This window comes from Mobula birostris, chromosome 1 (assembly GCF_030028105.1).
Source record: "Mobula birostris isolate sMobBir1 chromosome 1, sMobBir1.hap1, whole genome shotgun sequence".
Lineage (NCBI taxonomy): Eukaryota > Metazoa > Chordata > Chondrichthyes > Myliobatiformes > Myliobatidae > Mobula > Mobula birostris.
The window spans coordinates 141,893,486-141,920,421 of NC_092370.1; the positions used below are offsets into that span (position 1 = coordinate 141,893,486).

General features: G+C 43.1%; 1 protein-coding gene across 23 annotated transcripts in view; it reads left to right on the top strand.

Moving 5' to 3' along the window:
- rims2a (regulating synaptic membrane exocytosis 2a) overlaps window positions 1-26,936 on the top strand; it is a 1,105,394-nt gene that overhangs the window by 346,409 nt on the left and 732,049 nt on the right. For all 23 annotated transcript variants that reach the window (XM_072262764.1, XM_072262846.1, XM_072262801.1 and 20 more), the window contains one exon: window positions 16,834-17,047. In XM_072262764.1, the coding sequence (XP_072118865.1) occupies window positions 16,834-17,047 (214 nt within the window). The remainder of the gene's footprint in view (window positions 1-16,833; window positions 17,048-26,936) is intronic.

Below are 26,936 nucleotides of genomic sequence, written 5' to 3' on the forward strand. Positions count from 1 at the left end.
AGAATGCCTGCTTGTCGTGATGAATAAAGGCTTCCTTATCACCAGCTCCGGTGGCTCTCCAGTCCTTAGAGCAACCACGTTCTATACTTTTAGTCTGACAATGCTTCCTTTTGAGTTATATATCTACAATGGGAGACACCTGCATGTTCAAACACCTTTGCTAGGACAAAGTAATTCACACAGATGGTCTATAAGCTTCTGGGTACAGAAATCCCAGACACCCAAAATTAATATCATCAGGGCTAATTCTGATACCAGAAATATCTTAACTATTAATTGATCAACTATACCTGTGAACATGTTTGCTGTGCTAATTTGGGTGTCAGATGTCCATTCAGCAGGGGCTGATGGCGAAGACCAGTAATCCTCATGGTCAATGACAGATGCTGGCACACTCTGTGGATGAGGACTGGTGTCCCCTCCCAGGTCAGTGAGTTCCAGGGTCAGGGGTCCATGCAAGTCAGGAGTTTGAAGCCAAGAGTTCAAAGTACCATTACTGGCAAGTCCTGGGTCAATGATGAAGTTTGAGACCTAAATTTGGCAAACCCAGAAGTTGATGCCAGGCCAGGGCTGAAGTCCCTTGGTCAGCATGTCCAGCAGTCGAAGGCTTGATATCTGAGAGTCCGGGCCAGGGACAGGTTGGAGGCCCGGAGGTGGCCTGTCCTGCAGTTGGAGGCCTATCTGTAAGTGCGCGAGTGGGTGGCAGGGAGGAAAGGGGCTAGTTATATTGTTGCTGTTTTGTTGTCGATGTTGTTGTTGCTGCTTGTGTTGTTCTGCTAACCATTGTGGGCATGCTATGTTGAAGCTGGAATGTGTGGCAATACTACCAGGCTTCTTCCAGCACATCCTTAGATTGTGTTGGTGGTTCCTGCAGATGACATGTTTCACCGTCTGTTTCGATGTACATGAGATACAGAAATGAATCTGATCCAAAGCTTCATTTGTTTGTTATGTGCCATGTTATATGATTTGGGCGATCATGGTTTTTCCATGACCATGATTGTTCTCGGCAGATTTTTCTACAGAAGTGGTTTGCCATAGCCTTTTTCTGAAGACACTGTCGTCTTTACAAGATGGGTGATCCCAGCCGTTATCAATACTCTTCAGAGATTGTCTGCCTGGCATCAGCGGTCGCATAACCTGGACTTGTGATATGCACCAGCTGCTCATACAACCATACGACCGGTTCTCATGGCTTCAGGTGACTCTGATCAGGGGCTAAGCAGGCACTACACCTTGCCCAAGGGTGACCTGCCGACTAGCCGAGGGAAGGAGTGCCTACAGCTCCTTTGAAAGAGATCCTGCCATCTGAAGTCAAGATGAAATGGGGTTAAAAACAGGACCCCAGACTGTACCTAGGGACACAATAAAGACATACACCCAGTAGCCAGTTTATTAAGTACCTACTGTTCTTAATAAAGTGGCCACTGAGTATATGTTCATGGTCTTCTGCTGCTGTAGCCCATCTATGACATGATTTGATACGTTGTGCATTCAGAGGTGATTTTCTGCACACCACTATTGTAATATGTGGTTATCTGAGTTATTGTTGCCTTCCTGTCAGCTTAAACCAGTTTGGCCATTCTCCTCTGACCCATCTCCTTAACAAGCTATTTTTGTCCACAAAACTGCCGCTCACTGAATGTCTTTCATTTATCACATCATTCTCTATAAACTCTAGACACTGTTGAGGGTGAAAATCCCAGGAGATCAGGAATTTTTGAGATACCAAGATAGATGAGGATCTATCTTGGATCCAAATATGCAAGATCCATAACCAATATATTCAAACTAAGTAAGGGCAATAAAATGAAGTTAAAGTTGACTTGACTGGGCTGGGTTTATAGATTACGGGAGAGGTCCGGATGACAGATATTTAAACACCTACTTCATGATGCTCAGTAGAAAGATATCCTATTTTGAAAGAGATATTCCAGGAGAAAGATTACATATTGTTGGTTATTGAAGAAGGTTAAGGAAAATATTAAATCGAAGACTAGAGCAAACAAGTGGCAAAGGCTAGTGGTGATAAACAGTCTTGGAAATGCACAAGAAGCAGCAGTGCGAGGTGTACAAGTTAATAAGAAGGGGAAATGGGATTTTGAGAGAAAATTGGCAAATAGTATCAAAATAAAGCGCAAAACTTTTATGAATATATGAAAGGGAAGAAGGTAGCTAGAGTGAGTTCTTAAGTGAATGAAACTAGGGAATTAATAATGGTTCAGAAGGAAATGGAAAATCAGTTCAACCAATTCTTTGCCTCACTTTCATGATGACAACCAAGCATTGGAAAAATATCTGAAAGTCTCAGTTCAAACACAATGGAAGAACTTCTAACAATTTATATCACAAAGGATGAAGTATTGGAAAGAATAATGAGACCAAAGTCAAACATCATCAGTTCACAACTAATGGCTTTAAAGAAAGCAGATGCAGAGGGAATGTGGACATTAGACATTTTTTTTACTTAGCCCTAAGAAAGTATCAGCAGATTGGAAAACTGAAGATATGATTGGATACTGTTTTTTGACAAGTATCTGGAGTCTATATTCGAGGAAAAACTACCCGGTCAATTAGAGATGATTAATATAATGAAACCAAATCAACATTAATTTATGAAAGCTAAATCATCTTTGACACATATGTTGGAGATTTCTGAGGATGTAATGAGCAGAGTAGATAGAGGGAAACCTGTATTTGTATTTTCAGAACCCATTCAACAAAGCACTACCTGAAAAGTTGGTGAACAAAATAAGAGTTCATAGTATTATGGGAAGTGCTTTAAAATGGATTGAAGATAGTTTATTGCACAGAAGACAGAGTTGTAATAAATGAGTCTGTCTCACACTGGAAAGATGAGACAGAGGAGCATCCTCAATTACCAGCTATGTTAAAGACCTAGAGGAGGGAACAGTACAAGTATCCAGGTTCCTGATGACACAAAAGTGATTGGGAGGTGTGAATGTTTAGATTTTGTATAGCAGCAGTCCCCAACCTTTTCTGCACCGCAGACCGGTTTAATATTGACAATATTCTTGCAGACCGGCAGGCCGGGGTGGGTGTCCAAGTCAGGTTAAACTCACCTCAACATGTCTTTTACAGTTAGGGTTGCCAACTTTCTCACTCCCAAATAAGGGACAAAAGTAGCAGTCAAATCCCGGGACACTGTACCCCGGGAAAAGACTACCATGACCATGAAACCTTGCGCAGGCACCTGTGTGCCCATGCGTGACATGTGCACGCGCGTACGTGCCGATTTCTTTTCCCACAAATCGGTTTTGCCTTCATCTTCCCGACTAAACTGTACATACAGTACATTATTTCTACCTTATATAGGCTGTGTATTTATCATATCATTCCTGCTTTTACTATATGTTAGTGTTATTTTAGGTTTTATGTGTTATTTGGTATGATTTGGTAGGTTATTTTTGGGGTCTGGGAATGTTCAAAAAATTTTCCCATATAAATTAATGGTAATTGCTTCTTTGCTTTACGCTATTTCAACACGAAAGGTTTCATAGGAACGCTCTACCTTAGCGGAGGAAATGCGGGACAAGGGCCAATTTTGCCCAATATACGGGATGTCCCGGCAAATTCGGGACAGTAGGCAAGTTCAAGTATGTTCAAGTTCAGCAGTGCGTGACAGGGAATGAGGAAAGGTGCAGCTGACTCATATTGTTTCATTGCGGCCTGGTAGTACATGCTTTGCCGCCCGGTGGTTGGGGACCGCCGTACAGGATATAGATAGGCTGAGTCAAAATGTCAAATGGAGTTCAGCTTGAGATCATTTTGAGGATGTGTACTTTGAAGAAGAACTAAGTAGAATTTTGAAGATAGAGAAGAAAGTGTGCAGGTGAAGGAAATAAAAGGGATCTATTTGCTCTTGTGTAGTTTTTCTCTAAATAAATTAAAACAAAAATAAAATCTAGAATCAGTTTTATTATCTTGGATGTATATTGTGAATTATGCTGTTTTGTGATTATGGTGCAAGATGTAAAAATTAGTATAAATTACAAAAGTAAATAGTGCAAAAGATAAATAATAAGGTAGTCATGGACTGTTCAGAAATCTGATAGTGAAGGAGAATAGCCTGTTTCTACAGCACCTTGAAGTGGAAGAAGTTTGGCCATAAATGCCAGAGGAGACTACTGGGGCAGTCTTCAAGCCAGATTAAGTCACTGAGGCCTGAGAGTGGACAATGAACCAGTATTTAGCCCAACTTCTCCATGTCAGACAAGATCCCCACCGGAGCCCATTTTGTCTGCCTGTATTTGACCCATCTCCCTCCCTTCAAAAGCCTTGGATGCCACGCTGCCAGGTTCAAGAGCAGTTGTTCACTTGCAGCTATCAGCTCCTGGAACGGCTTCACTTGCCTGAGTGTTGAACAGAGTCCACAGCCTGTGGATTCACTTTGGAGGACTCCGCAGCTAACAATCTCATTGTTGTTTGTTTACTTCTTTCTATTTGTACAATTTGTCCTCTTTTGCAGACTAGATGCTTGTCAGTCTTTGTTGTGGTTTCTATTATATTTCTTTATTTTCCTAAGGATGGCTGCAAGAAAATGAATCTCAATTTGTACTGTATATAATATTTATACTTTAATAATAAATTTACTTAGAACTTTGAACCTAACACTGTTTTCCCTGAAATAGTGCTGTTTAAAGCAGCTACATTCTAATTGTATTATCTATTCTCATTGAGGTTTGTAACCTCAAGTGCCCAAATGCTACCTCATGTATAGCTGGACCCCTTTGCCTATGGATGTCAAGGTTCTTGTCACTCTTTGCCTCCTAGCCTTGGAATTATTCCTCAGTGATTGTGCTGATATCTACCTCAACCCAGTTTGGTGCTCAGTGCTTAAGCTCCAATTCTCAAGTACAGCTGATATCCTCCTTCAGCCTAAATGTATAGACAGAGTAAGTGAGGGCACTCTGCTTGACTGCAGTTTTCAGTAACTGCGTATTTATTTAATCTGCCACATATATAAAGTCTTGGAAATTACCAACTACCTTCAGAGAGGAGTAACAGGAGCCTGAAGATACACACTCGATGTTTTAGGAACTGCTTCTATCCCTCTGCCATCAGATTTCTGAATGGACAATGAGCCGACCCAGGAACACTGCCTCACTACATTTGCTCTCTCTTTACACTGCGTATTTTATATATATATATATATGTACACACACAGTGTGTTTATGTATTGCACTGTAATACTGTTGCAAAAACATAAAATATAACAACCTATGTCAGTGTTGTTAAACTTGATTCTGGTTCTGATTCTGATTCAAGGTAACACTGGTCGTAAAAGCAGTAAAAAAGAACACTTCTCTAAGTGCTGGAGTTTCTCAAATATTGGATGCCCACTTGACATTTCACTGCAGGAAAGAGGGGAATTAGCCATCCTCAGTATGCTGAATTCCCCAATAAACTGGATCTGGGAGCACAGGGAGACCAGCCATTTTGCTGGTTACCACATAGGAGTCTGAGCTGTGCAGCTGAACTTCTGCTGGGAGACAGTGGCAGAAACTGTAGGTCCAGGCAGTCTGTCAATGCATTTGTGGATGTTGCCTGTCTGCATTTGTGACTCCACTTCACTATCCACACCAGGAAGCAGCCCTGAGCCTTGGGTCTCATCACTGAGCTCACCCCAGCCCAACTTATACCGGCCATCAGAGGCAGCCTCTTTCTGTGCTGAGACACGGGATGTTGTTGCTTTTGGGAATGCTAGCACAGCGCAGGAATTTGTACCTGGTTCCTGGTTTTGCAGTGTGCAGTTTCGGCAGAGACCATCTTTAAAGGATAGAGTCTACCAATTTGGGTGTGTTCAGACAGAAAGACGGGCTACTGAGCACCCTGTGGGGTGGTGCTAATCAGAGTACTGATGTAGTTGGTACATGTAGGGAGTCATCTGAGTTAGAGTATTTGCCCTCATTCTCCATTGCTTGCCCATTCTTATTCCAAACTGCTTTATTTCCTGCTTAAGATTTTTTTTTGAGAAGGTATCTAACACAGTCACCTAAATTTACATCCCTTTTGTTGCTGAGTGCCTGGGGATCCTCAATGGGAATTTGCAACTTGGTTAGTCCAGAGAAAGAGGGCCTGTTGCTCAATATCGGGTGTGCCTTCTGTCCACTGGGACAGGTTTCATGGGTTCAATTGTAGCCATCAGTCTTTATCATCCTTCTGAGGACCGCTTCGTTTATCTTCCTTGGCCAAATTATGAAAGAGTTAGATAGAAAGCTGTTCATAGTTGAATGTTATAATTGCAAGCATTATTCAGATGGACAAATAACCAATGTGCAAAAGAAGACAAGCTGTGCAAATACAAAAAAGTAATAATATTGAGAACTGAGTTGAGAACAAGTAATTCAATGACTATTAAACCAATAATGCACAAGATATGGTAAGCTTCGTCAGCAAAGCATGACATTTTTTTGTGAAGGACAGCATGGATTTTAGAGTAGGAGGAGCAGTAAGTGTTGAAACTGGGGTGATTGACATTATGTTGGAAGCCCATTCTAACCCACCAATCAACGCATTTAAATGCAGCACGCAGCATGTCGAGCTGCATGCAAGCAACCACCCTCCCCCCCCCCCCCAGAGAGATGGGTTGTCAAATTCAATATAAGAATGGCACAATCGTAGCTGCACCAATGTGGCTCCTGCAACATCTGTTGCATGAGTTTCCTCTAACTTAATGAGTGAAATCTATTATGAAGGAATCCTACAAAAGGAAACAAGTCCATAATGTGATTACAAATGAGGAAGTTGAAGTCATGTATTTGAAATATTTACCATCTAATTTTGAAGCATCAATATAACAATATACTTAAAACACTATAGAATTTTTTTCTTTTGAAATTCATCATTTTATTTTAAATCCTGCCCTATGCAATAACCAGGGTGCAACTAAAGAACAGCAAAGATTTTCAAGCTGCTAAACATGAATTTGTTTTTTTTGGCAGTCAGCTTGGCTAACTGTAAATGGAGCCAGTAGTGGAGAATTTTAGAAGCAGCTTTTGTGAATTCATTAGTGTGGGTATCGTTATGCCAAAAGGCAAACGTGGAACAGGACTGAAAGGTCTTACCAGTGGAAAGAACTATTTTACCAGGCAGCCATCTATATTTGCAAAAAACACAGATACAGATAAGAAGGCACAGCAGTAAGTACACTTTCTAAAGAAACTGAGCTGGACAAGGCTCCTGCCCCCATTCTAACAAATTTCTACAGGAGCACCATTGAGGGTACCCTGTCTGGCTGCACCATTAGGTGAAACAGAAGTTGCAAGACCCTATGCAGTAAAAACCAGTGAGAGAGAGAGGACCACTGGCATCTTCTTCAACCCCCCGCCCCCCCCACCATTAGCGGCATTTACCGAGAACACTGCAGATGAAGGGCCCAAAGCATTGTTGAGGATCCCGACCACCATCTCTTTGTCCCAATACCGTCAGGAAGGAGGTACAGGAGCATCAGGACTAGGACTGTCAGATTAGGTAACAGCTTCTTCCCTCAGGCCATGAGACTAGTGAATACCCTGCCACCACCGAGGTCTCGTCACTAGGACAGTGAGCTGTTTACTGTTTACTGATTAGCTGTACTACGCACTACCTGCATTTGAATTATATTGTATTAACGTACTGTATTCATGCTAATATTTTATTTGATGCACTGTGAGTGATATATGTTTTGTGGGTGAGCTATGGTCCAGGGGAATGTTATTTTGTTTGGTTATAATGACGTACAGTTACATGACAATAAATTTGAACTTGCACTTGGATGTGATTAGCTACTGTAGAAGCTGAAGGCCAGTGTTTGTGAGTCTGCTGCAGGATGGAGAGGGTCTGTGTCGGGGTTAAAGGACTGTCTGTATGTACGCGCGGTGGGTTGGTATAAGGGAGGAACAGGGGTTGTTTTCCATGTGACATTGTTTTGTTGTTGCTTGTGTTCGTTGGTGAACGTGGCGGGCATACTCTTTGGTGCCAGAATATGTGGTGACACGGGCGGCTGCCCCCAGCCCATCCTTAGGTTGTGTTAGTTGTCAATGCAAACGACACATTTGACTTTATGTGGTAAATAAATGAATCTGAATCTGACTGAAACTGAGCCACATGGAAGCTGGAAATATCGAAGTCTTTATTTACACAGCGAACTGCCAGGGGAGGAAGAGTCCAGGAGAATCTAACCAAATCTCACTCTTCTGACACATACTTCTTCAACATATCACATATTTACAATGGCATCACATCCCAACTATCAGCACTCTTTTGAATATTCAATACTGGTGTCTGTTCCAAAAGCCAGAAACCCAAAATATCTTCCTTCTGTTATTGTGTTGAAGGATGGATCCATGATTATACAACTGACCAGATGGATATGAGACAAAGTAGATCTGTCCTGGAGGGTTACACCTTTAACAATGTGCTAATTGCAGGAACAGTCATTCATTGCCTTTCCCTCGGTACTTTCAATGGGACAGAAACAGGATGATTGGTTTCACTGGCCACAGAATATCAGGCTACGTCCACACTACGCCGGATAATTTTGAAAACGCCGGTTTCCAGTAAAAACGATAGGCGTCCACACTAAGTGTTTTTCAAGATATCTCTGTCCACACTAACATGGATATTTGGGTGAATCTCCTCCTATTGGGCATGCGCAGGACACACAGAAAACAAGCGAAGAGGAAATGGTATACTTGGTGCGCGTTTGTCCAGTTACAGAGTAGAAAAACTTACAAGGAATTGCTCTTGGCTCTCGCGCAGGAGGACTTAAAACTAAAAAAAAACAAATACTGGAGTATATGGAGGCAACCGACAGGGAGCTCACGGACAGTATGACCCGGCTGACGATGAACATTGAAAAACTGACTAACTCTGTTGCATTAATAAAGCACCTTGTTAAATGTATAAAACATGTTTGCATCAGTGTTATCTTGTATTTCCATACAATGTTACATTAGGCTGTTACACATCTATTGTCAGAGAAGTACTTGCATAAATAGGTAAAGCACCTTCATACAAGCAAGGACAGAAAACAGGGCAAAGTGAGTATACTTATTTATTCAGTAAGCTATGGGTCAGAGTATTTGGTGAGTACATTTCTAACTCTTCTGGCTTCGGTCTCGTTGCCGTCTGTTCTAAAATTGTTAGGCTCTGCGAAGCGCTGAATCAAATATCACTGTGATGATTGAACGCTCTAGTATCAATTCTTTGGCGCCAATAAAGTAGTAATAATATTAATAAGAACAATAAGAAGAAAACAATGAAATGCCGTGCTGCCGCAGTCTGTTCCGGCACGTCATGACAGTGGTTTTAAAAAGTTCCCATTACCCCGTACACACGGCAACGGATATTCAGCGTTTTCAGATTTATTCACTCTGGAGACCATTCCTGAAAATCTCTGTTTTCAGGGGCTGAAGATGCCATTTCAGTGTGGACGGAAGGTCAAAACGAAGAGAAAAAGCTTTGTTTTCAAAATTATTCGGCGTAGTGTGGACGTAGCCTCAGTTGGAAGTTAACTTTGAACGGGTATTATTTCCTGAAGACTTGGTCTGATTTTAGTTCAACCATAGTTATGCTATCCATCATTTCATAGCCCCAGAATGTTCCCTAACATTCTTATGCCTATGATCAATCAGTCATTCGCTACTAGTCTGCCTTCTTCACCCTTCCTTTTCAATCCTGATGAAGGGTTTTGGCCCAAAATATCAACTCTTTATTTCTCTACATAGACTCTGCCTGACTTGCTGAGTTCCTGCAGCATATTATCTGAATGGTGGCCGATTAGGAAAAGAGGAGGTGCAACGAGACCTGGGTGTTGTTATACACCAGTCATTGAAAGTGGGCATGCAGGTACAGCAGGCGGTGAAAAAGGCAAATGGTATGCTGGCATTCATAGCAAGAGGATTCGAGTACAGGAGCAGGAAGGTACTACTGCAGTGTACAAGGCCTTGGTGAGACCACACCTGGAGTATTGTGTCCCCTAATCTGAGGAAAGACATTCTTGCTATAGAGGGAGTACAAAGGAGGTTCACCAGATTGATTCCTGGGATGGCAGGACTTTCATTCGATGAAAGACTGGATCGACTAGGCTTATACTTGCTGGAATTTAGAAGATTGAGGGGGGATCTTATTGAAACGTTTAAACTCCTAAAGGGATTGGACAGGCTAGATGCAGGAAGATTGTTCCCGATGTTGGGGAAGTCCAGAATGAGGGGTCACAGTTTAAGAATAAAAGGGAAGCCTTTTAGGACCGAGATTAGGAAAAACTTCTTCACACAGAGAGTGGTGAATCTGTGGAATTCTCTGCCACGGGAAACAGTTGAGGCCAGTTCATTGGCTATATTTAAGAGGGAGTTAGATATGGCACTTGTGGCTTAAGGGATCAGGGGGTATGGAGAGAAGGCAGGTACAGGGTTCTGAGTTGGATGATCAGCCATGATCATACCGAATGGCGGTGCAGGCTTGAAGGGCCAAATAGCCTACTCCTGCACCTATTTTCTATGTTCTATATTGTATATGTTGCTCAGGATTTCTAGTATTTGCAGAATCTCTTGTGTTTATGATTTGCTACTAACACTAAAGTGAACAGATCATGGCCCTGGGAAATTTGATTGATTGATTGACACACAGCATAGAAAAGGCCCTTCTGGCCTTCTGAGCCGCACCACCCAGCAATCAGCTAATTTAATTCTAGCCTATCACAGGACAATTTACAATGACCAATTAACCTACCAATTGGTCTGTCCTTGGCCTGTGGGGGGAAACCAGAGCACCCATAGAAGATCCATGCAGTCACGGGGAGAATGTACCAACTCTTTACAGGCAGTAGTAGGAAATGAACTCAGGTTGCTGGTACTGTAAAGTGTTGTGGTACCCACTGTGCTACCATGCCGGCCCTGACTGCCTGTTGTGTTATCACCACCGACCAGGACCACTAAGCCTGCCACTGGCAGGGTCCATGACTTTGGTGGATGGACATGGGAATGTGAAGATTAGTCACCTATTTACAAGACCACTCTGTGCACTAGGCACTTTCCACTAGGCATTGAGATATATTGTAGAGATGCATTTGTGCTGGTCTTTATTAATGCAGCCTCACCACAGACAAAATGCCATCTAGGCCACAGAGAGTGAAGGAGCAGGAGGAGTTTGTTATGAAGAATAGAGGAAATGTCATACGGAGGTGGCTAGGAACGGAGCTAAGTGCAAGACACAGACACTGAAGTACTAGGGATAGGACTAGGATACAGGGTGAGGGCAAGGACATGGACACGAAAACCGGGAACCCGGAACAGGACTGGACAAGAGAGCTAGGAGCCCTGGCTTGGACTCCAAGCCAGAGACTGGACAAGGACCCAATACCTGGGTCTTGCCTCTGGCTCAGACCCCAGAACTAGGCAAGGATGAGGCTTGGCTGGCAGGCAGGATGAGGCTGGAGTCTTCAGGCTTGAGGCTAGAGACTAGAGGTGAGGCTTGGCAGGAGGCAGGAGGTTGGAGTCTTCAAGCTTGAGGCTAGAGGCTAGAAGCAAGGCTTGGCAGGAGGCAGGAGGCTGCAGTCTTCAGGCTTGAAGCTAGAGGCTAGATACTAGAGGCAAGGCTTGGCAGGAGGCTGGAGGCTAGAGACTTGAGGCGAGGCTTGGCAGGAGGCTAGAGGCTAGAGACTTGAGGCGAGGCTTGGCAGGAGGCTGGAGACTTGAGGCGAGGCTTGGCAGGCGGCCAGAGGCTAGAGACTTGAGGCGAGGCTTGGCAGGAGGCTGGAACTTGAGGCAAGGCTTGGCAGGAGGCTGGAGACTTGAGGTGAGGCTTGGCAGAGGCTGGAGGCTAGAGAAGAGGCGAGGCTTGGCAGGAGGCTGGAGGCTAGAGACTTGAGGTGAGGCTTGGCAGGAGGCTGAAGACTTGAGGCAAGGCTTGGCAGGAGGCTGAAGACTTGAGGTGAGGCTTGGCAGGAGGCTAGAGGCCAGAGACTTGAGGAAAGGCTTGGCAGGACGCTGGAGAGTTGAGGCAAGGCTTGGCAGGAGGCTGGAGACTTAAGGCGAAGCTTGGAAGGAGGCTGGATGCTGGAGTCTTCAGGCTAGAGGCCTGAGACCTGAGGCGAGGATTAGCAGGATGCAGGCAGCTGGAGTCTTCAGGCTAAAGGCTAGAAACTTGAGGTGATGCTTGGCAGGAGGCAGGCGGCTGGAGTCTTCAGGCTAGAGGCTAGAGACTTGAGGCGAGGCTTGGCAGGAGGAAGGAGGCTGGAGTCTTCAGGCTAGAGGCTAGAGACTTGAAGCTAGAGGCTTTGCTGGAGGCCAGAGGCTAGAGGCTCCTCCTGGGCAGGGCATGGTACTCCTGGGCAGGGCGCGGTACCCCTGGGCAGGGCGCGGTACTCCTGGGCAGGGTGCAGATCACCACCTGACGGAGGCAAGGGACAGGAAGGGACAGAATCAACCGCAGGTAATGGCAAGATGGCCTGGCTTACCCGACAGAGGCAAGGGTTGGGAAGGGACAGAACCAACTGTAGGTAACGGCAATACGGCCTGGTTTACCCAATGGAGGCAAGAGACAGGAAGGGACAGAACCAATCGTAGGTAACAGCAATATGGCCTGGCTTTCCTGACAGAGGCATGGGTTAGGAAGGGATAGAACCAACTGTTGGTAACGACAATATGGCCTGGCTTACCCGACGGAGGCTAGGGACAGGAAGGGACAGAACCAGCCGCAGGGTAATGGCAAGACAGCCTGACTAACCCGGCGGAGGCAAGGGACAGGAAGGGAGCTAGGTACAGGGTGGCTCCAGGACAAGACTGAAGGCGAGACGAGGCGAGAGTCACCAGCAAGACCAGGCAAGGCTTCAGGCAATGCAAGGCGAAACGAGAATTTCAGGCGAGGAGAGAGGTACCGGCAAAGTAAGGCAAGGCTTCAGGCAATGCAAGGCGAAATGAGAGCTTCAGGCGAGGCGAGAGTTACCGGCAAGGCTTCAGGCGACGAAACAGAAGGCAGAGGAAGGGATACAAGGAGTAAGGACAAGAACAATCCAGCAGCCATGCCCTGGTCTCTGAAGGTATTTATGCAGCCAGCCCCAACGAGCATCAGCTGCCTCAATTAGAGCTCAGCAAGAACAGAATCAGGGTAGACAGGAAAACCTGGAGCAAGGGTTGATGGACCGGACCGTGAACCGGAATACGGACTTCACGGACTGGACCATGACAGTATCCACCCCCCCACTGGAGCCTCCAGGCAACCAAACAGGGTATCCAGACTATGGACAACCCGGGCGGGTGGGAGGGTATTTAACAGAGAGGAACCCTGGGTGGCAAGAGGAAAATAACAGTATCTGTGTCGCTGAGTCCATGGGTGGCTGGATTTTTCTGTCATATGGAGGTGGCTAGGATCGGACCCAAGTGCAAGACACAGACACTGAAGTACTAGGGACAGGACTAGGATACAGGGTGAGGGCAAGGACATGGACACGAAAACCGGGAACCTGGGACAGGACTGGAAAAGAGAGCTAGGAGGCTGGGCTTGGATCCCGGGCCAGAGACTGGACAAGGACCCAGTACCTAGGTCTTGCCTCTGGCTCGGACCCCGGAACTAGGCAAGGACGAGGCTGGAGACTTCAGGCTTGAGCCTAGAGACTAGAGGCGAGGCTTGGCAGGAGGCAGGAGGCTGGAGTCTTCAGGCTTGAGGCTAGAGACTAGAGGCGAGGCTTGGCAGGAGGCAGGAGGCTGGAGTCTTCAGGCTTGAGGCTAGAGACTAGAGGCGAGGCTTGGCAGGAGGCAGGAGGCTGGAGTCTTCAGCCTTGAGGCTAGAGACTAGAGGCGATGCTTGGCAGGAGGCAGGCGGCTGGAGTCTTCAGGCTAGAGGCTAGAGACTTGAAGCGAGGCTTAGCAGGAGGCAGGAGTCTGGAGTCTTCAGGCTAGAGTCTAGAGACTTGAGGCTAGAGGCTTTGCTGGAGGCCAGAGGCTAGAGGCTCCTCCTGGGCAGGGCGTGGTACTCCTGGGCAGGGCGAGGTACCCCTGGGCAGGGCGCGGATCACCATCCGATGGAGGCAAGGGACAGGAAGGGACAGAATCAACCACAGGTAACGGCAAGACGGCCTGGCTTACCTGACAGAGGCAAGAGTTAGGAAGGGACAGAACCAACTGTAGGTAACAGCAATACGGCCTGGCTTACCCGATGGAGGCAAGGGACAGGAAGGGACAGAACCAACTGTAGGTAACGGCAATACAGCCTGGCTTTTCTGACGGAGGCAAGGGACAGGAAGGGACAGATCCAGCCGCAGGGTAATGGCAAGACAACCTGATTTACCTGGCGGCGGCAAGGGACAGGAAGGGAGCTAGGTACGGGGTGGTTCCAGGACAAGACTGAATGCGAGACGAGGCGAGAGTCACCAGCAAGACCAGGCAAGGCTTCAGGCAATGCAAGGCAAAATGAGAACTTCAGGCGAGGCGAGAGTTACCGGCAAGGCTTCAGGCGAGGAAACAGAAGGCAGAGGAAGGGATACAAGGAGTAAGGACAAGAGCAATCCAGTTGCCACGCCCTGGTCTCTGAAGGTATTCATGTAGCCAGCCCAATGAGCATCAGCTGCCTCAAGTAGAGCTCAACAAGAACAGAAGCAGGGTAGACAGGAAAACCTGGAGCAAGGGTCGATGGACTGGATCGTGAACCGGAATACAGACTTTACGGACCGGACCATGACAGGAAAAAGTGTGAGGTTTATCATAACATCTGCATATGATACTATTTTGGATGTCGACGCCACAAAAGCACAGCATAGATCAAAGGAAAGAATTGGACAAAAGGAGATGCTGAACACTTAAGGTTTACAATAAGACTACCCTTATTTGTCACATGTACATCAAGATATACAATAAAATGTGTTGTGTGTGTCAAAGCAAATCAGCATGGATTGTGTGATGTAGCCCACAAATGCCACCAGGGTTCTGGTACCAACAGAGCATGCCTACAACTCACTAACCCATGTGTCTTGGGAATGTGGGAGGATATAGAGCACCCAGAAGGAGCCCATGTGGTCACAGGGACTACTTTTCTGTACCGTTTCTTTCTCTTTCCCTTCTGGGCTAGACATCCAGAGCAGCGAGGTTTTTTGTGTGTGTGAGAAAGTCAGTGAGCAAAGAATGCGTGGGCTAGCCTGTCAGCTAATGGCCTTTTTGTAGAAGTGGCTGAGTATTCTGAAATTTACAATGTCTGTAAAATTGCAATCTTAGCAGGATTTTAGCAACACTATAATGGTTTTACATGTACTTAGTGGTCCTCTTGTGAAATTTTGTTTCATTGAATTCAGCAATATTGTACAGAGAATGCAACTTATTCTCGTAAATTGCGAGTTTAATGCATATGACAGAGAATAAATGTCTGAATTTCCCAAATTTACTAGAGAAATCTGAAAGGATATATACCTCCAGGAAGAAACATCTAATTCCAATATTATTACTCAGGAATAGAAACAAGCACCTCCACGGCTTTACAACACAGTTCATTAGGAAGGCAGAGGAATTTTACTAAAGCTTGGTAGTAGCTCATACTTATGTGCATGACCAACATTGTGTAAACTGTGTCATTTAAATCAGAATACTGTTACTGCCTCAAAAATCAAGTCTTGGGCTTGAGATTGGTAGGTGAAGATGACAGCTTAGACTGGGATGTTGGCGGGGCAAGGGGAAGTGAAGGGATTGGAATATTTGGGTAAGATGGGGATCAAGAAACTGCCTAAGAAAGGATAAAACAGACTGGAGGGATCACAGATGAATCTGGAAGAGCTGTACCTCTCAGAGGACACACCTGATTTAATATTCTTGCTCAAGCACAATAAAATTATACCTCCACTGATTCCCAATGAAGGGACTTGGGACATGGCAGAGGGGCGAATTGAAATTAGATAAGCATTTTACATCACAGGATGGCATGTAAGACTAATATCACGTTATCACAGGACAACCTAAGACAGCGTCATCCAAATTTCCTTCTGATACCCTAAAAGGAATATTGCAAGGGGAATGATATCATGCAGGATCAAATTGCACAGTTCCTATGATTTAGCTTGGAAATGGTCACAGATGTGGTATACTTCATGTTAAAATAATTTAAGTTGCATAATGGTGCAAAAGCCAGCATAATATTAACCATTACCAGGGCACACAAAAGGTTGCTGTTTTAATGCATTTTAACTGACTGGAAAAAGTCTGGGCTTGACCTGCTTGTTTTTGAACAAAGTCTGGCAGAATAAAATAGTTATTCTCCCCATCTTTGTTATGCAGAATCTGACTGTATTAATAATATTCTGAAAGCATTGCTTTGAAATAATTGCGCAGGGCAACATCATTGCCCTAACATAACTGGCAATATCTAGTTTTGGAAAGTAGGACTTTGCTTGCCTTCATCTCTTTAATGTCCATTCTTTGTTCAAGCACTGCATTTTCTGCAAACTAATGAGTGAAAATACAGCACAAAATAATATTAGATTATCAGATGAAGGCAGAGCAGATTTTCATTTCATTTGGCTGTCAGTGTTCTTTATTCACATAAATTGCTTTGATACATTGGAGAAACATTGAGGCCATACATGAATGTGAAGAATTTCAAATAGAACTGATACTGATTAAATTCTGACTGACTCTCAGACTTAAAGGGATACTCGTCAGTGTTTTTGATGGGATGCAAGCTAGCTGCTATTGTACTGCACTCTGTTTAACACTTGACTGTCAGTGAATGGGGCCTTAGGAAATCTGCTAGCTTCTTGGACACAGCTGGTGAGATAAGATAGATACAGATAAATACCATTTTAATTTCCTTTTCCCGAAATGACTTCTTTTGTCCTTCTGCCGCCTGCAGGAAATTGCACCAGCAGTTTGAGATGTACAAGGATCAGGTAAAGAAGATGGGCGATGAAGCACAGCAACAACAGGAACAGAAGACTAGTGATGCACCCACCTGTGGAATCTGTCACAAGACCAAGTTTGCCGATGGCTGTGGCCACATCTGTTCATATTGCCAAACAAAATTCTGTGCTCGGTGTGGAGGACGGGTGTCACTGCGATCGAATAAGGTAAAGATGAGTTTCACTATTGAATTGACAATGATTATATCACTGATGTGTTGATTGTCTACTGAATCTGATTACCTTAAACTCAAAATTAGAATTTATTTACTTATTTAGAGACACAGCATAGTAATAGGCCCTTCCAGCCCAATGAGTGTATGTCGCCCGATTACACCCATGTGACCAATGAAGGTACTGACCCGAATGTCTGTGGAATGTAGGATGAAACAGAAGCACCCAGGGGAAACCCACATGGTCAAACTCTTCACAGACAGCAGCGGGAATTGAGCCCAGGCTGCTGGTACTGTAATAGCATTACAATAGAAGATAAATATTAAATAAAAGAGAATATTAACCTTTTAGTTTAGATTCTCATTTTGCAGTTAAAATTCAGGTACTTTTTTGGATCATTTTGATATCAATCTGTGGAGCAAAATTGTTTACTTCTTCCTTCCTTTACTTTTCTTTGAATCTATATTTGATTATAACCAAATTTTCCAAAGTCTGTACGGTTTCTCCTCTCTGTCGCTATGATCTACCCCTGTCATATGCCAGTCCCTTGCTGAGGGGATGAGAAACTTCTTCCCACATTGCTTCTAACAATGCAGATGAGATGAAGAACGGTGTGATTAAAGCTTGTGATGATTCAATGCCTGTTACGTTTTTCTTTATTTCGTTCCTGCCTTCACTACTTTCTTAAGACATAGTCAGAATCTAGAATTTGGGAATTTGGGCAACATTGACTGTGCTGGCCATATGTTTCCGCAAATCATTTCTCATCTGAATATAAATCAGGTGTTTCCAACCTGGGGCCACAGACCACATGGTTAATGGTAGGGGTCCATGGCATAAAAAAAGTTGGGAACACCTGACGATTTCATTACCTTGAAGTTCTGAGGTTGAACCTCACTCAAGTTCAACTGTTCAAAGCATTGAGTCTTTATTCCTTTCCACAGATGCTGCCTGACCTGCTGAGTTCCTCCAGCATTTTGTGTGTGTTACTCTGAATTTGCAGCATCTGCAGAATTGTTTGTGTTTATATAACTCTTTCATTTTGTCCTCTCTGTCAAAGTTGTTTATTAATATTGAATTTTTTCTTGATTGTTGGATTGATACACTGTTTATCTTTTAAACCATTTCAGAAACTCATTCACCAGTTTTCAAATCAGTATAAAATCAATGAGAATATCGATCTTTTTCAATTATGTATAATGATTTAGTGTAGCTGTGGATGCTTTGAGCATCTGTATTTCTGAATGTGCTGTTGCCAAAGAACATTTGCAATTTCTGTTTTTCTGTTCCTTCTATTTGTCCTGTACAAACCACCTAAAGTAATTTAGTATCATTACACACTATTGGCATGACAGCAAACCAATTTTATATCCCAACCTACTCGAAAGAAAAAAACTATGTAGCCAAATTAGCAGAGCAAATAAATGAGATTTGCCAAAACCTGAGATTTAGGTTTGAAGCACCAGATCTGGACACATGTATTTAGCAAGTTATAAAGCTTCAAAGTCAATATATTATCAAAGTATGTATACCATATACAACTCTGAGATTCATCTTATCACCATACCATACAACATAGGAGCAGAATTAGGTCATCCAGCCCATTGAGTCTGCCATTCCATAAGGGCTGATCCCGGATCCCACTCAATCCCATACACCTGCCTTCTCGCTATATTCTTTGATACCCTGACCAATCAGGAAACTATCAACTTCTACGTTAAATATACCCATGATTTTGGCCTCCACTGCAGTCTGTGGTAGAGCATTCCACAGATTTACTACTCTCTGGCTAAAGGAATTCCTCCTTACCTCTGTTCTAAAAGGTTGCCCCTCAGTTTTGAATCTGGATACCCCCACCATAGGAAACATGCTCTCCACATCTACTGCACCGCAATGAGATCCCCGCACATTCTTCTAAATTCCAATGAGAACAGACCCAAACTCCAAATGCTCTTCATATGTTAACCCCTTCAATCCCAGAACCAACCTCATGAACCTCCTCTGGACTCTCTCCAATGACAATGCATCCTTTCTGAGATATGGGGCCCAAAACTGTCGACAATACTCCAAGTGCGGCCTGACTAGAGTCTTATAAATCCTCAATGTTACCTCCTTGCTTTTATCTTCTATTACTCTTGAAATAAATGCCAACATTTGCATTTGACTATCTTACTAACAACACTTGATCCATCATCCACTCTATCACTTCATTAAAAAAATCCCTTCCAATTAAATACAATTTGCAAATTGCATGCTGCTCACTGGATGTTTTTTTTTTGCTTCTTGCACCATTCTCTGTGAGCTCTAGAGACTGTAGTGCACGAAAATTCCAGGATATCAGCAGTTTCTGAGATGTTCAAACCAACCTTTTTGTTATCAACAATCATTCCATGATCAAAATCACTTCAGTCATTTCTTCCCCTATTCTAATGTTTTCCTGAAGAACACGTGAACCTCTTGACCCCATCTGCATACTTTTATGCACTAAGTTGCTGCCACATGATTGGCTGATTAGACATTTGCATTAACAAGCAAGTGCACAGGTGTATCTAAAATGTGGCTACTGAGTGTAAAAAGCAGTTTCTAATAAAAACTGCTCCTGGGTTTTACAATTGAAGGAATAGAGTACAAAGCAAGGCATTCATAATGAGCCTACAAAAGCATGGCCTCTGCCACAATACGTACAGTATATTGTGCCTATCTCTGGCTAAACATTGTAGGCAAGGTTTGAAAGGTATTGAGAGGATATAGATGAGATTTACCGAAGTGATACTTTAGTTACAAATACGTATAGACTTTGGAGGGTGTGTGGGAGGGGGGACTGAGGAGTAAGATTCCTGTCTCCTGGAAAAGAGGAGATTATGATGAGGTCATGGAGATAGAAAAGCTCTCCCTAATGGTGGAACAGTAAAGAACCAGAATTATCATTTATAGCAAAAATATCATTTCTACACAAGGAATGCCGAGGATCTGGAATGTTAATGATCCAAACGTGGCATTCTCAAAGAAACTGGAAACTGGAAAATTACATGAAAGGAACTCAGAGCTAAAAAGCAGGGGATGAGTAGCTGATTGCTCTTGGATAGGGTCAGTAGGCGAAAATAGGACCACTGGGGACCTGAGTCACCCCAACCACAAACTGTTCCAGCTGCTACCGTCCGGGAAATGGTACTGCAACATAAAAGCCAGGACCAACAGGTACTGGGACAGCTTCTTCCACCAGACCATCAGACTGATCAATTCACACTGACAAATTGTACATTCTATTTATTACAAATTACTATAAATTACACATTGCACATTTAGATGGAGATGTAACGTAAGGATTTTTATTCCTCATGTATCTGAAGGATGTAAGAAATAAAGTCAATACAATTCAGATTTAATGGGCAGTTTTTATGGTGAACCTCTTTGATTCTGTGGCTGTATTGTCATGTAAAAAACACAAATTTAACTAATCTCTATGAATATATGAAGAAAACTATATTTTAATGGACCATTTCAGATCCCAAAGTTACTGCCTTTTGAAGTGTACCTACTGTTGTAATGTAAATGAAATGATGGGTCAGTTCTGCACAATGGATACAAATATAATAACGGCCAGAGATTCTCACTTAGAAATAAGCCCTCTCTCTGTATACTACTTATGTCTAATTGGATCCCTCATCAAATGTTTAAGTTTGCCAAAAAGACGAGAGAAATAGTTCTTTGAAACATATCCCCTAAAGTAGGAGCTGTGAGTTGCCAACAGGTTCAAGTTGAATTCAACTCAGGTGTGGCAACGTGCTGCATATGTTAATGGGGAAGACATGTGTGACTTTAAGACTGTGCCCTTTAAGGCAGATGCCCTGTTGTGTATGCTCTGGGGAAAAGAGGCTGCAGGGGTGAAGGAAAAAGTTTCCTATTTCAATTTAAGGGACTTGAAATCCCTTGGTGTATGCTGGAGAGCATGTCCTGTGTACTGAGGAAACCAAGGTAACAGCCAGCATCACAAGAGGCTGAACCTATCAAGATCCTATCAACCTCCACTTTAAATATTCCCACTGACTTGTCCTCCACAGCCGTCTATGGCAATAGATTTCACAGATCCCCCACCCTCTGGCTCCTCAGCTCTGTTCTAAAGGGGTGTGCTTCTATTCGGAGCCTGTTCCCTCTGGTCCAAGACTCCCCCCACTATAGGAAACAAACTTTCCACAACCACTCTGTCTAAGCCTTTCAATAGGTTTCAATGAAATCTCCCATCATTCTTCTAAACTTGAGCGAGTTTAGGCCAGGAGCCATCTAAAGCTCCTCATGCATTTCATTCCCAGGATGATTCTGAGGAACCTCCTCTACACCCTCTCCAATGCTAGCACATCATTTCTTAGATGAACACTTTATACGATCACCTCTTATTTTTATATTTCTTAATGTAATTTGCAGTGATTTTTTACATATTGCACTGTACTGCTGCCACTAAACAACAAATTTTGTGATATATCAGTGATAATGAACCTGATTTTCAGTAAAGGAAAGGATTGTCAGAATACCAGGCGTAATTCTTCTGTTGTTCAAAGTAGAGGGGGCAAGCATCTCACTGAAATATTGCTCCTCTGATGGCCTTAGCATTGGCGTTATGGACTGTTATTGACTGTCAACTTGAAATTACTTCAGAAGTGTCTCTAGCTGGAAATATTTAAGATGGAATTAAATATAAAAGTATGATTTTTATTATGTCATTCGTTTACATGAGAAATACCTTGAAGGGATGAAATACTTAGCGGTGCATTCAGCACCTTCTTCCTTTCAAGACATTAGTCATCATTCAGTCTGGAGGGATTTAGTAATTTCCCCATTGCCCAGATTTATTTCCAAAGTCCCAAGTAAAGCTCCTTTGTTGAAGCATCCAACGGCTGGAGTGAGAACAGAGAAGGGTAAAGAGACTCACATAATTTGAAACATTTCTTTGATTGGACAAAGTTCTGTCACAATGCCATCTTACACACATCTTAGAGTTGTTTCAAAACCAGCCAGGACCACCTCAGACAACCACATCTCCTCAGAAGTCCTCAAAACTTCAGGTTAAAACAGCAAGTGACAAATGGGTAATGATTTTGTCCCAGTGTGTTGGACGTTGACAAACAATAACGATCTTAGTTATTGTTCCTTGGCTTGGCTATCCATTGCATTCATGGATAGATGAGGAAGAAGAATCTGATTTGGAACATTGCCAGCTTTAGAAAGAGATGAACACCCTCAGTAGTTGCTACATTGGTTGTTCTACCTGTACACAGAAGTATATCACATTTTACAGCACAAATTCAGACTATTCACTCCAGCAGGTTCAATGGGTTAATTATGCTCCTTATCATCCTTTTCCTATATTAATGCATCACATCCTATCAAAAAGCGTTTCTGTTCTTTTCTCCATCACTCACTTACCAACCTTTCCTTTTAATGTTTCAGAACCATTCACCTCAACCACCAAGTACCATTTACCATTCTGAGTTCATGATATTGGAATTATTTTCATTCAGAAGTACAACTAAGGACTAAAGTACTTAACAAGAACTTTGATATGTTTAGCTCTTGTCAGCTGCAAAGGAAATGACTGAAAATTTTTGGAAGATACTTTACACATAAAATTGATTCTAAGATGGCAACAAGTGAACCATGACGACCTTCTATGGGCTACATACAAAACTTCTAAATGTATCTCTTTTGAATTACTCTCATTGTAATCTTTAGCATGTAATTTCCCTTTAAGCAACGGACTTTTGAACCAACAAAATGAACTATAGATTTTACGATCTTCTGAAGGACTTGACGGACTTAACTCTCAAGCAAGCAGGTTCAGCAGCTTTAAGCGGACGAAGGTTCATTACTATGGCCGGAAGCAAGGCAGGAGGTTGGGGGGGGGGGGGTGGTGTTGGGGGACTCCAAGCCAGGTTGAAACGCAGAGGGATGAAGCCACCTCGACCAGGCATCTTGATAGCAATTGTAGAACTAAATTGAAGACCTAAAGGCAAGTATCATAGGGAAATGAGGAATTGTCGCAGTCTGTGTTGTATTGAGGCGCAGCTTGCTCTGTGTACACCAGCTAGAGCAATGCGACCCGAAGGCTTCTCAATACGCAGGGTGGACTGAACTGCAGATTTGGAAAAGCCAAAATATGGGGGTGTGTTTCATGATAATCTCTGTGGTGCTCCGATGTGGCGCTTTTGTCATACTTGTGTCTCCCGACCTGGAACACCTCATGATCAAATACCAACCATTCTATGTACCAAGAGAGTTCTCTTCTGTGACCCTAACTGCAGTTTACAAACCACCAATTGCCAACTATAATCAGGCGCTTGAGCTGCTGCATGATGCCATCTCCAAACAAGATATAGTCCATTCTAATACATTTCAAATCATATTCAGAGATTTAAATCAGGCTTGTTTGAAGAAATCCTTGCCCAGTTACCTTCAGCATATAACTTGCAGCACCAAAGGTCTCAACACACTAGACCACTGTTATGCTAAAATAAGGAATGCTTACCGTTTCATACCCAGGCCTCATTTCGGTAAATCTGATTATCTGGCCATCCTTCTCCTACCTGCTACTGGCAGTGTCTAGACAGCAAGGCTCCAGAGATTAGGACAACAGAGAGGTGCTGCGGGAGGAATGGGATTGCTTCGAGACAGTACACCGGGCTGTGTTCAAGGACTCATCTCTGGATCTGAAAGAATACACCACATTTGCCATGAACTTTATAAACATAGTTATAGATGAGTGTGTCCCCACAAAATCATTCAGTCTTGCCCATCCAGCAGCCATGGGTGAACCATGAGATCTGCAATCTGCTGAGGGCCAGACCAGAGGCAGTCAAATCTGGTGACCAAGAAAGTTACAAGAGATCCAGGTACAATCTCAAGAAAGCCAACTGATGGGCAACAGAGCAATTCTGGACTAAACTTGAATCAATGAAGTAAGCTCAACAGGTTTCAATGCTATCACATATTACCAAGTGAAATCAAGAGACATACAGGGCTTTGTTTCCAGGCGAGCTCAATGCCTTCTATGCTCACTTCAATCATCAAAGCATGGAGGAACCATCACAAACTTCCATAGATCCTGATGACTCTATGATTTCAGTACCTGAGGCCTACGTGAGAGGATCCTTCATGAGGGTGAATCCATGGAAAGCATCCAGCCCACATGGGGTACCTGGTAGAGTATTAAAGACCTGTGCTGATTGACTGGCTGCTGTGTTCACTGAGATCTTTAACCTCTCACTTTATCAACCACAGTTTAGCATTCAACATGATGATACCCTCAAAGCTGATCAATAAGGCCTCAATTCCTCCTTGTGCAATTGGATCTTGGGTTTACTCATTTACAGACTCCAGTCACTTTGAATTGGCAACAAAACCTCCTCCAGAATCTCCATCAGCACAGCTGCACCGCAAAGCTGTGTGCTTAGCCCCTGCTCCATTCACTTTATACTTATGACTCTGTAGCTCAGCCCAGCTACAATGCCAGTTTTAAATTTGCTGATGACACCATTGCCGTTGGCTAAATCAAAGGTAGTGACGAACCAGCATATAGGAGGGAGATTGAAAATCTAGCTGAGTGGTGCCACAACAACAATCTCTTAGTCAGTGTCAGCAAGACCAAGGAGCTGATTATTGACTTCAGGAGGAGGAAACCAGAGGTCAATGAGCCAGTTTTTATCATGGGATCAGAGGTGGAGAGGATCAGCAACTTTGAATTTCCCAGTGTTACTATTTCAGAGGATCTGTCTTGCACCCAGCATGTAAAGGCAATTTTGAAGAATGCACAGCAGTGCCTCTTTAGAGTTTACAAAGATTCAGCATAGCATCTAAAACTTTGACAGATTTCTTTAGATGTGTGGTGTAGAGCTTATTGACCTAGTATGGAAACACCAACGCTCTTGAACGAAGAATCTTATAAAAGTAGTGGATATGGACCAGTCCATCATGGATAAAGCCCTCCCTACCATTGAGCACACCTACACGGAGTATTGTTGCAGGAAAGCAGCAGCCGTCATCAGGGACCCCCACCACCCAGGTCTTCTTGCTGCCTCCATCAGGAAAAACGTATGAGAGCCGCAGGACTCACACCTCCAGGTTCAGGAACAGTTATTACCCTTCAACAGAGGGGATAACTTCACTCATCTCACTTGCCCCATCACTGAACTGTTCCCACAACTGTGGACTCATTTTCAAGGAATCTTCATCTCATGTTCTCAATATTTAATGTTTATTTATTTATTATTATTACTTCTTTTATTTCTTTGGTATTTGCACAGTTTGTTGAATTTGCCCTAAAGTTATTCACCATGTAGGGTGTGGTCTTTTATTGACTCTATCATGTTTACTGGATATACTGAGTGTGCCTGCAAGAAAATGAATCGCAGGGTTGTATATGATGACATACAAGTACTGCGATAATAAATTTACTTTGAACTTTGAAAATTGGATACTTTACACATTAACCCAATGGACACACATCTATCCAGTCAGTATAACTCCAGTAATGGTAATCCCATGGCAGCAAGTTTCTCATGTTACTGCATTAATAATCTATAGTCCTAGACTGGTGATGAGGGTTATGAGCTCACAGTAGCAGCAAAATAATTTAAATTCAGTTAGTCAAGTAAATTTAGAATCAAATTCAGTTTTGGTAATGACGAAATAGCCGAACGATAATGACAACTGAACTTGTTTATGAGAATGTTTCAAGAAGGAAATAAACTCCCTTTCTTGGTCTGGCTCATTTGTAACTGCAAACCCATTGACCTGTACCTGCCCTCTGAAGTGGGTTAACAAAGAACTCAGTTCAGTGATGATTAAGGATGGGCAATAAGTGCTGGTCTTACCAGTGAGGCTGGCATCTCATTAACAACATAAAAACATGGTTCTGCTCTTAGTCCCTTTGAATATGATATAGAATTTTGATTATGCACAAACTGTAACTGTATCTACAAAGTATATTAAATAATCAGGGTATCTCCGACACGGAAGGAGGTAATTCATCCCATCATATTTGTGGTAACCCAGTCTTATCTTCTAGTACAGATCATGGCTCTTTAAGTACGTACCATAGTACTATGTAAACGTGATTGTAGCTTTTGCTTCTTCCACCCTTTCAGGGAGTGAATTCCAGACCGATATTCCCATCTACATGAATATATTTTTCTTCTTCTCCTCTCTAATTTTTCTTGAAATTTATCTTTCCACATAGTTCCTGTCCGGCCACACCCTTATAAACCTTCTGTAGACCCTCTCCATTGCAGTCAGATCTATCTTTTAAACCTTAACTATACACAGTGTTTTAACAAGTATTAGAAAATGTTTTGGCATAATCTCCTGGTTCTTATATCCCATGTAATGGCTAATAAAGAATAACACCCGTATTAAGCATTTTATTATTTTGCTTTAGTACCTTTTAAATCTGTCATACTGTCCAACATCCTTTTTCTTCACAGCACTTAATATCCTCTATATTATATATTCCCTTGCCTCATTGTCCCTCCCCATATGTATTACCTTGCATTTCCCTAGATTAAATGCCATTTGCCCCCTTTCGGCTCAACTTATCCTGTCCTCTAAAGTTTTTGTCTTCATTAACAACCACATGTCCATCTTTTGAATCATCAGCAAATGTCTTTATTGTGTTACTTAAGTTCAAATCAAAGTACTGAGTTTTCAGTCCAATAGAACATCAATGGTAACAGTCTTCCAGTCAGAAAATTATCTTTCCATCTTTAGGTTTTACTGTTAAGCCAGTTTTGAATTTAATTTACCATACTCCTTTCCATCTCATGGGCTCTTTGCGCTTTTTGAGTATTTCTTACACTGGGTAAAATCTGGCAATTTATTATTATTAAAGGTAACG